Source organism: Populus alba, chromosome 6, assembly GCF_005239225.2.
Source record: "Populus alba chromosome 6, ASM523922v2, whole genome shotgun sequence".
In the NCBI taxonomy this organism is placed as follows: domain Eukaryota; kingdom Viridiplantae; phylum Streptophyta; class Magnoliopsida; order Malpighiales; family Salicaceae; genus Populus; species Populus alba.
This window is the reverse complement of record NC_133289.1, coordinates 25,532,939-25,549,151: the sequence shown is the minus strand read 5'-3', so window position 1 is coordinate 25,549,151 and position 16,213 is coordinate 25,532,939. Positions and strand designations below refer to the sequence as shown.

At 33.3% G+C, this 16,213-nt stretch overlaps 1 protein-coding gene across 1 annotated transcript; it reads right to left on the bottom strand.

Moving 5' to 3' along the window:
- Positions 1 to 4,921: 4,921 nt before the first annotated feature.
- Positions 4,922 to 6,946, bottom strand: LOC118032256 (uncharacterized). The gene has a single exon (XM_035036902.1). The coding sequence runs from the start codon at positions 6,944 to 6,946 to the stop codon at positions 4,922 to 4,924; it is 2,025 nt and encodes a 674-aa protein (XP_034892793.1).
- Between the last annotated feature and the right edge of the window lie 9,267 nt (positions 6,947 to 16,213).

The window sequence follows — 16,213 nt, the reverse complement described above, 5'->3', positions numbered from 1 at the left end:
AAACGATGCCGTTTCATGTTAAAAAAAAAAAAAAAAAAAGAGACTGGAACGGCGTCGTTTTGAACGACACTGTTCCTCTTCTTCCTTTCCCCCCCGAACCTGCAACAGAAGAAGGAAACCGTTTTCAAAAACCATCCCGCCTCTCTCTCCTCGCCCCCACCACCACCGAACGCGTCAATGGCCGACCAGCCGTTGCGTGATTTACACCCAAGGCGCACTAGCAAAAGGCACCGTTTTTTCCCTATAAATAGGAAGGAAAACCGAAGAGAAAAGGGGCCGAAAAAAATTGAAGAGAGGAGAGAGAGCCACTGAAAACCCAGAAAAAAACCGAGAGAAGAGTGAAAGTTTGACGCAAGGAGGGAGTTTAGAAAACAAAAACGAAGAAGGCGAACAGAGAGGGCGTCGCCGGATTGTTTGGGAAAATCACCATGAGGAGTCGCCGTCCGTGAGCTAGGACACTGTCACCGCCTCCACCGCAGCACCGCCAGCAAACCACCGTCTCCGCCGCGCCAGGTACGCTTCTCCCTCCCCCTGCTCATTTTCTTTCCAAAACTGCCGAGTTTTGCCTCCTGCATGCAGAGGCGTTCTGCATGCAGGAGGCGGGGGGGAAAATAATTCCCCCCCGGGCTGCTTTTTCTTCTCTGGGCCAGACGGATTCTGGCCCAGAAACATGTGGTTGGGCCAGAGGGATTCTGGCCCAACCCGGGGGTTTGGGCCGGTTCGGCCCAGACCAAGGTAGGATAGTTGTTGGGCCGGGTTCGGCCCAATACCTTTTGGGCCGATTCCGGCCCAACGATTTTTGGGGCTGAGTCCGGCCCAATTAGTTGGGCCGGACCAGCCCCCTTAATATATTAATATATTATAATTATATTATATTATTATATTATATTATGTGTGTGTATATATATATATATTTTTTTAAAAAAAACAAAAAAAAAACAAAAATCTGAAAAATCTAAAAAGGGTTGTTATTTTCCTTTCATATATATATATATATATATTTTTTTAGGGGGTTTGTATTCTTTTTATATACTGTGGAGATATAAATTCAGTATTTAAAATATCTGATTTTCGTCGAGACACCCGAAATTTTCAAAGATAAATTTATTTTTTGCTTTCAAAAATTTCTAAAATTCCTTAAAAATATTGTTGATTTTTTCGTACATCTTTTTTTAAATGAATTAATATTAGTTTGTATTTTTATGCTGTGGAGATACAAATTTAGTATTAAAATACCCGATTTCGTCAAAAAAAAAAATATTGTTTTAAAAAAAGTATATTTTCTTGCGTGTTGCATACGGCCAATACTCTAACATGTTTTAAATGTTCTCTTTTATATATAAAAAAATATTTTGGAAGCTTCGAAAGTGTGTTTTCGCATAGATTTCTTAAACACAAATTATTTTCTTGCATTTCCGGATTTTACAACATGTTTGTAAAACTCCAAAGGGTATTGACCAATATTCCAAAAACTATAAAAATCTTATTTTTGGGGAGAAAATTTATTTATTATTCACCGCTAATGTTTGGATAAAGAAATCCTTAGAAGGATGAATATCCAAAATATTATTGGGAGTAATAAATCCGCACACATTCTTGAAAGAAGCCTTGATTATAATCGAGGACATTTCAAAATTAAATTTTTTTTTTATTCCACGATTTATGAGTCGCAAACTCTTGAAATACTAAGGGAAAATAAACTTTCAAAGCACATGGAATCTCCTTAGATTTCTATCCAAAATCAATTGACGAGCCTAGAAAATACCGACACCATAGCAATTATAGAGCAAACCAAACACTAAGCAGCTTACCTTAGGTAGGGCGTACTAGGGGTGCTAATACCTTCCCTTTACGCAACCAGTCCCTTGCCTTAGAATCTCTGAAAGACCAGTTAAGGTTCTTAGTGACCAAAATACTAGGTGGCGACTCCCAAAGAACCAAATCAGCAAAACAGAACAAAATGAAAGTCGTCAGTCGAATGTTGCAAAAACAAACTTTTTTTGTTTGATTTTTTTTTGGGGTGCGACAATCATCACTAAAATTAGTTACCTTGTACAAATAATTAAGGCTCCTTATATTTTTTGGTAGACTTTGTTAGTTACCACTACTTGAGCTTTCACAAAAAAGAAAAAAGAAAAAAGAAAAAAAGAAGATAAATGTGAAGTTAAACTTATTGATTTTTGTAGAGGTGTGATTATATATTCTTTATAATCTTTATATTTTCTCATCTTTTTTTATTAAGAACATGGAGAAAATTTTTCATCATTATTTACCTTCCAATTCTATTCTCCTTCTTCATCAAATTTGATATCCATTGTAACCACAATTGTTTTTTTTTTTATTAAGATTATACACCTTGTATCCTTTCAATTTTTTTTATCACAGTTCATAAAAATTGTTGTTGCCTATTTTGTTGACTCAATCTTCTAATAAAATTTTGAAAAAAAAATCAAAATAGCCAAAAAAAACACAAAAATCTTTAAAAAATACATTCTTGATATATATATATATATATATCGTATTTAGTATTTTCTATATCGTCTAAAAAGAATTTAAATTTTAAAAGTTTTTTGATCACATTTTACTTTTAATGTATTATTTTTAAAATTATTATTTATCTCATTAAGTCTATGTTAATATTACTTGTTTTTTTTTATAAAAAATATCAAAATACAGATATTTGGAAGTAAAGAGGGGTACTTTTTTCCCTATCTCTACCAAAAACCAGCCGCCGCCCAAGGAAGCCCTCTCCCTTTGCCAAGCCAGCCCATTTCCTCATCTTCAACGTTCAGCCCGAGAGCCCCCTCATTTCCCTTTCCTTTTGATAAAAACCAGAGAGACCTCCCATTTCCTTCCTCTGCCGCTGCACCTCCATCTGCCCCACATCAGCTCCCCCTCACAGATCTTCCCCTTCCCTCACCAGATCTTCCCCCTCTCACCCGAACACCCACCAGAACCACAAACGCCAGCCATCGCCATTTCCAGCATCGAACCAGATCCCCCCCCCCCCCACTCTCTCTTCAACCACAACGTCTTCCACCTTAACCCCATAGAGCCCTCTCCCAGACAGTAGCGTTTCCGTCTCCTTTCCCCTAACAGCCCTCACTCCCTTCACTCTTCCTTCCGCCGCTCACCCTTGACGCCAACCCCTACCTCTGGTCGCCTCCCCCGCAAAAAGGGAACACAGAAAGGGCCGACCAACACCCCCATTTGCCTTTTCGTTCCTTCATCTTTCCCCATAAGACAGCCCCCAGTAAGCCGACCCACGGCCTACCTCTCTTCCCCCCATCTGTTCTGCTTTCTTCTCCCTACAGATCGGGCTCCACCTACCACCAAACCAGCCTTCCAGCCACCCTCACCTCCATCTTCGAACCAACAGAGCCGCCAGCCACTTGTAAAGGAGAAGAAGAAGGTGAAACCAAAGGAAAAAAAAAAAAAAAAAACAGATCAGATCCTCTCGCTGCGTGGTTTTTCCCGCTGCGGCGTGTGAACCAGCAAGCTTGCCAGTGGCGGTGATGGGTGGAGCAAACAAGCCGCCACTGTACCCGAGACCCATAAAATTCCAGCACGGTCCGAGTCCAAGCAATTGTTATCCTAATAATTTTTGACCTTCGGAAGGTTTTTTTTTTAAAAAACATTTAGATGTTAATGTATATTTAAATTGTTATCCTTATGTAAAGAAATTCTAACGTTAATAAAACAAAATGAGTAAATTTTTTTATATAAGTTTGTAATTATATATTTAAAAAAGATATTAAAAAAAAAACAAACATATTTTTTTATATTTTTTGTAATATGAGCTAAATTTTTAAAGTCTTTAATAAACTGATTTCTTAAATCATTAGTAGATGACAAAGTCCCATCCGAATTGAAGCATTAAAAATAGTAGTACTAATAAAATAACACCAACACTACTCTATATACCTCATACCCAGAGACGACAGTCTCGAGAATATCATCAAGCCTTTTAGCTCGAGCATCTACTATTTATTTTTCTTTGCAAACAATTTTTTTTATCATGTATATATATATATTTTTTGTTGTATATCATCAACCTTCAATATTTTTCTGGAAAAACTTTATATACTCATCAAAGTTCTGTATTTATTAATAAAATTCGACTATTATAAAAAAGAGAAGAAATGTTGGATTCCTACCCCTATAGGTATGTATGTTGGAATGAAGTATTGACGTCTCTATAAATGACAATCCAGGACTACTAAGAATTAGTGGAGTTCTAAGAGATCATGAAGGAAACTTCTTCGTGTTTTCTCTAGCTCTACAGGTAATATCAGCTCTCCAGTAAAGCTAGGTCTTGGCAATTCAAAAAAACACTATTTTTGAATACAGATTAGAGCTACGCTTCTTCAAATCAATGGATTATAGAGTGTGATTCTTACAATGTTATTATTTGGATTAAAAAGGTGAAAATATCATGTGACATTTGAAGATGAATTCAATGATATATACACCGCTTCTAATATCCTTCTTTTTATGTTTTTTGAGAATGTTTGTAGAGAGAAGAATTATGTTGCTGATAACTTAGCCAAGCAAGGAAATTTTAGACTTGCTGATTTAGTTGCGTGGCTTTCTTATTACTTAGAGAATTATTTAGTATGAGAGGGTTTCGCAAGTATAAATTCTCAACAAACCACTTTTTTGTATTCTCCTCTATGTTTAGCCATGTTCTTATTGGCTTTAATTGTTGATTATTAAAATCTATGGTATTTCATATATGAAAAAAATAATATCAAAAGAAGAAGAAGAAGAAGAAGAAGCTAAACCCAACAAGGACTAAACTAGGTGATCAAGAGGAATGGCACAGAGCCAAAAGGCATCATATAATAATACATGAGAAAGTTCCATCCTAATTGAAGCATTAATAATAACTGTACGAATCCAAAGAAATAACAAGAATAATCTATACCTCAGGCCCAACAATATCATCAAGCCTTTTAGCCCGAGCAGCTAATTGTTCACTTACTTCAGGTCGACATTGCTTACTTAAACCGAGATGTGCCATGAGAAGACAGACATGAGTGAGTAGCTCCCCACCTCGGGCAAGTGCATGGACATGCTCCTTCCATACAGAATGACTTGCGGCATACATCAACATGTCCACCCACACTTCACTTATCATTTCCCATTTCTTGTCATTTGACCAACCATCCTGTGCCTCCAATGACTGCAATGACAAACCAAGCATGCAACCATCTAGTAGGGCTGACATTTCTCCTTCGTCTTGTTCATTAATTTCCTTTAACATGGTAGACGGACTTTCAAGCAATTTTTTGAAAAATGCATTCACTTCAGCTTCGTGAAACGATAATGCATCCAAGGGAATGTTGAGCTTCACATCTTTACGAATATTTCTGGAAAGGAGACGACGCAAATGAATTGTAGTTTCAGCATACCTTGTTCCGCTGAGCTGTACCGCTACAATAGCTGGACAATCAACCAGGAGATACAACATGTAATTAGATAATGATCTGCTGCTCATTACGCAATTTCGAGTCTTGTCAAAAGCATTTTTCCGAGAATCATCAGAGAAACAAACATGAGTAGCGATGTGCCAAGTGAGAAGGCTATGAATGAATTCTACAGCAGCGACACTCCATTCAAATCTATGAAAGCAATGCTTGCTTCGAAGCACCTCTAAACCTCTCTGTTCCAATAGTTTCTCTAGGGCATTGAAATCATCGGTAGAAGGATCGTACCTTGAACGTTTATTCAGGACTTGTTTGAAGATCAATTCTTTTAATTCCTTGCCCACCTTCTCCCTGCTATCAACGTTCCATTTCCCTAGAAAGTTCTTAAGAATTTTGTTCACTGGTTTCTTTGATAGAGCACTTATCAGGCTGTGTTGTCCCATAGATGTTGACCATCTTTTTCTCTTCATGCAAAATGCTGGTAACGGAAAACTGATTCGACCGAAAATATGAAAAGGCATTTCAATACCGCCAAGCCAAAGCACACCCCAGTCGGACGTGAAAAACACAGTGATAGAGTAACAGTCAAGCAAGACAGCTCCCACCAGCAACAAGTAAGATATCATCGTATCCTTTTTTGAATAGACATTCTTGCTCAGTGTCATTATTGAGAAGGAGATTAACGCAGAAATAGAGGATAAGAAGGTGATAGAGTGGAGAATGATGCGTAGAGAAGAAATCTCTGTCACCTTAGAATAAAGCCGATTATACATGAATCCCAGCTCTATTTCTGTCAACCCGAAGGCTTCCCCGGCGTTCTTGTGAGAAACAATTTCATAGGTCATTTCTTGATCAACTTTTTCTAGAAGAAGATTTGTGGACAGAATCTGGACCGTTCTGTACAAAAGACGAGCGTCATGAAAAATTCTGACCTCACTTGAACTATCGTTGGATAAATCTTCTATCGCGATGCAAGATACTTTCACAGAAGGTTGGTTTGCGTGGGCGGTAAAACTCTCTGAGGTAGCTAACCTCAAAGCCCAAATCCTCTCCCCGTACTTAATAATTCCTGAAACAAGGATGGGAATTGCTACAAATATGATGGTATTCCTGCTCCATAACTTGTATAAGACATAAGAAGCCACACCAGCTTGGATCACTAGCTCAAGAAGTCGCCTTGTCCACAATTCATTGTCTGCCAACGAAAAAGCCGTAATAGTTTCAGGGCCACTAAGATGAAGAAGAAGGATTGGAGCCCAAAATACTGGAATCAAGTTAGGATTTGCAGAGTTGGTTTGGCTGCGAGCAAGGATACCCAGTGAAAAAGTTGCCACCCAGTCTGCTGACATGTATGCTAACCAAACAACAAAACGAAGCCAGAATCCAGTGGCGTACTTCCGCCGATCACCAAAAAGGGCGAGGATAGTTTGCAGAAAGAGACTGAGTAACATCAATATTCGAAGCTCCCATCCATTCCATAGCTCTTCAACAATTTGACTCAAATGGTGCAAATCCATCCTTGATGACTGGCATAACACAAAAATTTTCCAAAATAAATCCACCTAAAATCATCATAGTTTCAAACAATCCAAAATGAACTTAATTAAAGAAAACTAAATATAAAAAAAAAATCATTAAAAAAGTCCGTCTCAAGCAATGGAGATATCCCACGACTTGTAAAATATGACAAATAAACTACATAAGAATTTTATCAGATACAAAAATTTTAAATTAAGCAATTCATTTAAGAAGAGCCAAGCCTAGTATTGTTTTTGAACGAATCCAAAAATTAGTTTGAAAGAATAAATTATATTTGGAGTCCCTTGTTCTTAATTAAAGATCCGGTCGTGTTTAAATTACTTTCACAAAATAGTTTTCTAATACAATTTGAATCCAAACCCTTTTCTACCCTCACAAAAGTTTTAACACTCAAAAACTTATTCTAATATATATATATATATTCTAGTTTTCCTAGAAGGATTTTGTAATAATAAATAAGAGCAACGATGGAAATTATATCATTACATCCATTATTAAAATCATTTTGATTGATCCACCTGTCAAAGAAAATAGATAATATATCAAATATTTTATATAAGATCAAAATAGGAAACAAAATCTTTCAGTATTTTTTTATTGGTTCGTACAAAATAGGAATTCTAAAAGATTTCTTTGTCTAAACAATAGTGAATTTTCTATAGGGGTTAGAAAAAAAAATCATTTTACACATCAATTTTTACAAATAAGTCACACTTTTAATCACTACAAGATTTAACAGTTTTATTGACGGAATTTTTCCATCAGTGTAAGACACATATTCCATCGGTAATTAATTCACGCGACAAAAAATTCTTCGTCGGTGAATCTTTTGTCGGTAATTTTTTGTCCATCGGTAAATCCGTTGGTAATAAAAAAAATAATTATTACTGACGAATTTACTAGGGGAACAAACGCTAAAATTTAAAAATCCTATAAATAAATCAACTAAAAATTGATCTCATATGAAAAACAAATCTCACAACAACATTTATACAATTATTAAGAACAAAATCAATTAAAAATAAAATAAAAAACAAATATAGTGAAAAAAATCATGAAAAATAAGAAGAAAAAAAATCCTACCTTAATGTACTTGCAAGTGAAGCTAAGGAAATTTTTTTTTGTAAAGCATATTAATTAAAAAAAAAACTAAGAGGATAAAAAAAGAAAGAAGAAGAAGACATACCCGAGCATGGAGGAAAAGAGAAGGAGATGAGGAGAGAAAAAAGAAGAGAAAGAAATAGATATTGATGTTTTTTACATATAGTGAAGAAAGAAGAAGAAGAAGAAGAAGAAGAAGAAATAACGAGTCTATCTCTTGTGAAGTAAGCGGATTCAGGTTTTTTATTGAGGAGCGTTACCGACGGATTTACCAACGGATAATTGAATAATAATATTTTTTTATTATTCCGTCAGTAATTTCATCGATAATATTTAATTTAAATTTTCAATTTCGTAAAAAGTTTTCAGAAACCGCCAAAAATTACCGACGATTTTTCAATCCGACGGTGATTCTGTCTGTAATATTTAAATGAAAATTTTAAATCAATTGAATTTTTTCAGAAAACCACCAAATAACACCGACGTATTTTCAATCCGTCGGTGATTTTGTCCGTAAAGAACAACAATTAACAGTGCAATTGGAAAATGAACAGTTCTGGAGCTCTCTGAAAAATACCGACAGAAAATTCCGTCGGTAATTTCCTTTGTGATTGACATGATGAACAGTGTTCACAGTTTACCAACGAATTTACCGATGGATTTACCAACGGAATTACCGACGGAAACAAATTTAAATTTTCAATTTCATAAAAAGTTTTCAGAAACCGCAAAAAATTACCGATGATTTTTCAATCCGTCGGTGATTATGTCTGTAATATTTAAATGAAAATTTTAAATCAATCGAATTTTTTTCAAAAAACCGCCAAATAACACCAAATTTTTTTTCAATCTATTGGTGATTTTGTCCGTAAAGAACAACAATTAACAGTACAATTGAAAGGTGAACAGTTCTGGAGCTCTCTGGAAAATACCGACAGAAAATTCCGTTGGTAATTCCCTTTGTAATTGACATGATGAACAGTGTTCATAGTTTACCAATGGATTTACCGACACGGAATTACCGACAGAAACAATTCCGTCGGTAATTCCATTGGTAAAAAATGACACGTCATCATTTTTTTTTGCTTTGTTTTAAATTTGTTTTCCCACGGTAAATCCCTCGGTATATACCGAGGGAATATTTGTGTCGGTAAAATCCCTCGAAAATTTACCGACGGAAATATTCCCTTTGTATTTCCGTTTGTATTTATTGATTTTCTGGTAGTAAATATTCTTTTTAAACATTAGATATTAATATTTAGCATGAGAAAAAAATCTCTTTTACACCAATTTTACAAATAACATCCGTGCTTTCTTTTTTTTCTTCTTGTTTTTTTTTTAATTATAAACTTTAATATTTAGTTATATCGATAGAAAAACTAGGGATTTGTTTTTTTTTTTTTTTTTTGAAATGCTTGTTTTCCTCTTCCATGTACACTTTAATATTTAGTTAAATTTTCATATAAAATATGAAAATAGACACGTTAACTTACATCTCAACATTCCTGGAGAATAAGAAAGTGGAAAATAAGAGAGCATGGAATAAATATTTTACTTTCATCAAATGTAGCAAAAATAACACATCTTCAAGAAAATAAATTTAATTAATTAATAAAAGATTTTTCTAGTTTTCAAAACATATTTTTGAAAATTTTGGAACATTTTCAACAAGTTCAACACACTGGCTTTCAAAATCATATATAGCCCTAGAATCAAACAAAAATTTACGTACACAAGCAATAGCGTAGTGAAGTTTCAACCACAAAAACTAGCGTATCAGTGGTAAGATTATTTAGGATCTCATATCTATATATGAAATCTAATTTCAATGTTTTCTAATACTTTTTTACAAGGTCAAATTAGACCTACACTTCCTCAATATACATGTATGGAGGAGCCATACATCTTGATAGTGTTCAAAAGTTGTTACGGTACAAAAACCATATATATATATATATATATAATATATATATATATATATATATATATATATATATATATATATATATTAAAAACAATAATAAAATAGCATCACCTTTATATCCACCTAAAATATCAATAATAAAAAACTTAATGCATAAACAACAGCATATACACATACATTCACTCAGAGCTTGCAGACTACGCTCCTGTGTAAGCAGCTTTAGTTGCCTTCCCAATCCTGGTGCGACAAATTTGTGTTTTAATTATTATGGAGATTGTGATTTATTTATGGAGATTGTGGAACGCTATGAACTTGGAAATTAAATTTTTATACTGCTTAGAAGGAATAGAATAAATTATTTACTCTCGTCATAAGCTATATACAACTTTATGAAAGGTTTAATGCACACATTAAAGGTAAGTATATAGAATAAATTAATTCTTCTATTCACAAGCTAAACCTCGAGGACTTGGTTGCCTGGCTTTAACTTTCTGTATTTTTTTTTTTTTGATTGCTAGACTTCAGTCCTTGTACCTTTCTTTAATTTTTGGACACAATCTCTTGTTGTACTTTATATCAATATATCTTCTTGATTAAGTAATAAGGTAAAAGCTGTGGGGAATTTATTATTCACCAACATCCAATCCAGTGTGGATTACAACAGTAATCTACCAGTGTAATCCCCTCCTTTTTTTTTTTCCAAAATTATCTTTGTTAATTTTTCTTTTTTAATAGTGAGCTAGTTAAAAATTTTACTTTGTAATTTTTTTCTTTAAAATACCGTGGATTACGACAGTGTTTTCCCACATGGTTTTCTATTTTATTTTTTTAAAATTATAAAAATTATATTTGTTGATTTTATTTTTTTAATATTGAGCTGATTGAGAATTTAGTTTTGTAATTTTTTTATTTTAAACATTGTTGATTGCTATAGTGTTTCTCCACATGGTTTTTTTTTTATGATTTTCTCTAAAATTATCTTTTTCGATTTTATTTTTTAATATTGAGTTGGTTAAGAATTACAATTACAATATGGGAGGGAAGCACTGTAGCTTTCCTCGCAAATTATTGTGGATTGCTACAATGTTTTTTCCCACATAGTTTTTTTGTTTTTTTTTTTCTAAAATTGTCTTTATCAATTTTATTTTTTTTAATATTTAAGCTGATTAAGAATTACAATTACAAGTAAATACAAGTAAGACTAAATCATATGGAAAAAACATTGTAACTTTCCTCACAAAAACACTATAGATTGATACAGTTTTTCCTCACATGATTTTTTTCCAGTTTCTTTTGTGTTTTCTTTTTTTTTTTGTAATATTTGTTTTCAAAATTATCTTTGTCGATGTTGTTGTTACCCATTTTTGGATTCCCATAAAAAAAAATTAGAAAATACAATATATATATATATATATATATATTATATATATAAGGAAGAAATCCAAAAAATAATAGAAGTGAGAAAAGGATGCTGGAATGTCGAAAAAAGGCCAAAATTGGTTGATGAGGTTCAAAAATGTAAAAGTTTAAAATTTGGCAATAAATCGTTGACTGATGAGAGCCCTGCTGTCAAAGAAAATTCAATTTTCAAAAAATATATTCAAAATCAGATGTTTATAGACTCAATTAAATTTTATCTAAGGTTTAATTGAATTTTATGGAGGGTTTGATTGCAAGAAAAATTAATTTTTAAGTCAATTTGGTTTTTTTTGGAAGAAATTAAAAGTTCAAAGGTCAAATTATAATTTCAGAACTTGAATGACCAAAACTGAAATATGGCCATTTCACATCCCAAACGACGCCGTTTTAAGGGATATTATTCATCATCTTCATTGCACCAGGGAACTGTTTCAGCAGAGGAAACAACTAGCCCCAGCTGGCCACGATGCAATACTGAAACGTATGGCATTTATTTGACTATAAAACCAAAGAAAGAAACACCTACTAAACGTCCACGAAAGAGACGCCGATTGTTACCCAAGCTTGACACTGCATGGCATTCTCTGGCCTTATAAAAGCCAGAGAAAGGCCACGATAGATGGGAAGAAAAGAGAGAACAAAGGGAGAGAGCAGAACAGAGGAGGAAAACAGGGAGGAACCGGAGGGAAAAGAAAGAAAAAACAGAGGGGGAAGAGGGCAAAAAAAAATGAAAAAAAAAAAAACAGAAAAAAGCATAAGAGAAAGAGTGGGAGTATAGGGGAAAAGAGTAGGGGAGAATCCAGAAGGGGACGAACGAAGAGAAGTGAAAAACAAAAGGCACACCCTTGGCTTCTTCTTCAATAGCAGTTCCAAAGCTTCAGCGACTACTTAACTGTAAACCGAGCATTTTAGAGAGAAAACCAGAGGAAGAAGGTAAAGAGAATAACGAACAGCTGAAACAAGTAAACACCAGAGACCAAAAGGAGAAGAACCAAACAGAAGCAAACAAGGAAGGAAAACAGAGGCTGGTGCCTCTGCACGGGGAAGAAGAAGAAAAACTGCAACAAACACTGCCTGCCACCGTCATAACCACCATGAGGCATCGTCGGCTTCCTCTCCACCGCCACCAGCATCACTGTGAGCGTAAGCCATTACCATCGTCTTCGACATCGTTTTTGCCACCAGGTTTGTTCTCCTCGTCTCTGTGCATGGATTCCATTTTTGCATTTTAATGTTCACAGTAAAACAGTAACATTTGAATTTTACTGTTAACAGTGAAATGCAAATGTAACTGTTTCAAGTGAATTATAATTCACTTGAATATTACCATTTGCATATATTACAGAGCATGCACGGGCGAGGAAGCTTACCGGCTTGTGCTGTGACCCAGTCAGGCCTGTTGGGTCCCCCTTAGCTATATGGACCGAGCTAGACTCAACTTAAAAAAAATTTTAATAAATTTTTTAAAAAAATTTGTGATTTTTTCATATATTTTTTTATTGCATTTTGATTGATACTGGTTTGTATTTTTTATATTGTAAAGATACAAATCCAGTATTAAAATACTGGTTTTTGTCAAAAAAAAAAAAAAAAAAATGTTTTGTTTTCATGCATACGACCAAGTCTCTCAAAAAATAAAATAAAAAAATCATATTGTATTTTCATACAACAAAGAAAATTTTAAAAATATGTATTAGAATGCATTTTGGTTTTAATAACCAGTTTATTAAAGTCATGAGAACTAGACCAATATTTCAAAAATTTAAAAAACATTATTTTATTTTCTTTTAATATCTGGGATTACGACCTTATACGTAAGACGTATTCCAGATATTAAATTCTTTTGTTGATGTTAGAACAATTATGTTTTACCCGGTAAGATAAAGATCTCTTTACTGAAAAAAACTTTTCTTAAACCATAGACGGACCAACAACAAGAAAACACGACGAGACCTTATATTTTATTAGACAATAAAACAATACAGCTTACCTTAAGTAGAATATATTTGGGGTGTTAATACCTTTCCTTTACGCAACCAGTTCTCGTACCAGATCTCTGAGACCATTTAAGGTTCCTAGTGATCAAAATACTAGGTGGCGACTCTCATTCTATTTTTTCACTAATAAAAGACAAGAATTATTTGTCTCCCCATATTTTCCACATTAGAAGATACCAATATTGAGGATAGACGTTACCGCCGTGACACTGCACACATGTGACAGATGTTATTTTTTTAATATTATAATTAGAAGTCATTATAAATAAGTCATTACAAATAAGGCTAAATCATGCGGGGAAGCATTGTAGCTTCCATTACAAAACACTATGAATTGCTGCAGTGTTTCCAACATGGTTTTTTTGTGTTTTATTTATTTTATTTTTTAAAAAATTATCTTTGTTGATTTTATTTTTTAAATATTGAGCTGATTGAGAATTTAGCTTTGTAATTTTTTTCTTTAAGGCACTGTGAATTGTTGCAGTGTTTTCCCACATGATTGTTTTATGATTTTTTCTAAAATTATTTTTGTTAATTTTTTTTTAAATAGAGTTGGTTAAAAATTATAATTACAATAAAATTAAATCATATGGGGAAAGCGTTATTGTTTTTCTTACAAGAACTGTAAATTGCTACAGTATTTCTCTAGATAGTTTTTTTTTTTTTTATGATTCTTTCTAAAATTATCTTTGTCAATTGTATTGGGAAAAACATTGTAGTTTTCCTCACAAAAAATTATCAATTGCTACAATGTTTTTCCTCATGGGTTTTTTGCTTTCCAAAATTATTTTTGTCGATTTGTTTTAATATTAAGTTGGTAAAGAATTTTGCTTTGTGATTTTTTTTGTTTTTTATTAATAGAAAAGCTAAATCATGTGCCGAAACCACTGTATCTTTTCTCATAAAACATTGTGGATTGCTACAAATTATTTAGTTCAGTCTCTAAGTTTTTGATCACCAACATAATTTTTTTTTTCGTCAAGAAATATTGACTCCATCATACCTTTAGTTTCTATTAAGCTTATCTAGCGCTAGTTCATAATTATAACACTATCAAGTACATTTGTTTTATAAGCCCGCAGCAGCGCGCGAGCATGCCATCTCGTTATCATTTTGCACGTGGATGATTAGCGTCAGCAAATCGTTGGAGCTGCCATAAAGTTCTCTGGCTTAGAGTCATTAAAAAATCCGAGTGTATTGGTCTTAACAAAAATTCAAAGGGTAAGAGACTAATTGTGGTTAAGAAATGTATCAGTACTTCTAGTGGCATTATGTGGTTTAAATGTGATTTTAATTTTTTGATAGATTTCTAACTGGTGGTCTGTCTATAGCTTAGAATGTGGATTTATTCGTGTGAATAAATATGATTTTTTTGAATTCATTATAAGCTCGTGTCCCAAATGAATTATTATGGAAATGATCTATGTAAGTGCCCTAACAGAGTTTATCTATCTTAAAAGGCGGAAGAGTTTTTCACCCACTCATGTGTTATAGTGAAAAATAATTCCAATTAAAATTGATAAAATATTTAGAAGAATTCTGAGAGGTCAACTCCTAATATTTAAAATAGCGGTCTCACTTGTAAGTCCAATATTTATATTAGAATATTGACTATTAATTCTTATGAATTAAAATTTTAGTAATTATTGGAATATAAATCAAATTGTCATGGATTCGATAAATTTATTAGTAAATTCAAAATGCATATTGAAAAAAAAATATATTTTATTTTTTCAATCAGATATAATTTTTGTATATTTTGAGAAACTTGATCATATACAACACACAAAAAGAATATTTATTTTTTATTGTATATATTTTTTGTATATTTGTCACAATACAACAGCTATATTTGTCACATTCGATTCAGGATTCTCACCCACAACCCAATGTAAAGCAGCATTGGCGAAAACCCCATTTGCACCAGGATAGTGAACACACAATAAGACACATCACCAATCCTCCTCCACGATTGTTTCCTCAAACTATACACCTTAACTATAATATTATTTTCAACTTTTTCTTTTTTTTTTGAAAAAAAAAATAGCTTGGATTGCTCCACCCACTGTCAACTCTACTAATTCCTTGGTGCCAAATTTAGGTCTCTATCTTCATGTCTCCTCTTACATCAAGAACAAGAAGAAACAACAGAGACTAAAACCATGGAGAGGATTATATTGGTGAGACCACATGTTTCTCATTGAAGGCAATCAATTTCCTTTGTGCCTTATATATTGGGAGCTCCCATGTCTGAGACAAAAACTTATTCCTGCTAGGTTAACTTAACTAAAGATAAGATGATCGAGGTGTTTTTTTTTTTTTTTTTTTTTTTTTTTCATTAAATAGCGTTGTCAATTTTTTTTTTGTTTTAACAAACTAGGGCATTTTAAAAACTATTTGAGAAGATAGCAAAGATTCATGGATTACGTTCAAATATAAGTTTTGTTGTTGAGAATAATACATTCTATAGATTTCACGACCCACGGCCTATATCTTTATGTTATTTTAAAAATATATTATTTTTCCAAATATATTTTTATACCTTCTAGTTTGTCGAAAACAAATTTTGGGCAGTGGTATTTTTTTTTTAAAAAAAAAATACAAGTTGATCGATCCACTGATTACGAGATGCTCGGAAGGTCACTTTATGAGTGCCTAGAAGGAAGCAACCCACTCAGAATATGCCCATTAGTTTACTTGAGGAGCATCTTTTTTAACACTCTGATGACAGCAACTTGTAAGCATTGCAGCAAGGCAAGGAAATTGCTTTTTCACTTTTGGCACAAGGGAGGAGATGGGGCATG

Excerpts from the sequence above, each read along its gene's own strand:
- LOC118032256 (XM_035036902.1), bottom strand. The coding sequence starts at position 6,946 with ATGGATTTGCACCATTTGAGTCAAATTGTTGAAGAGCTATGGAATGGA.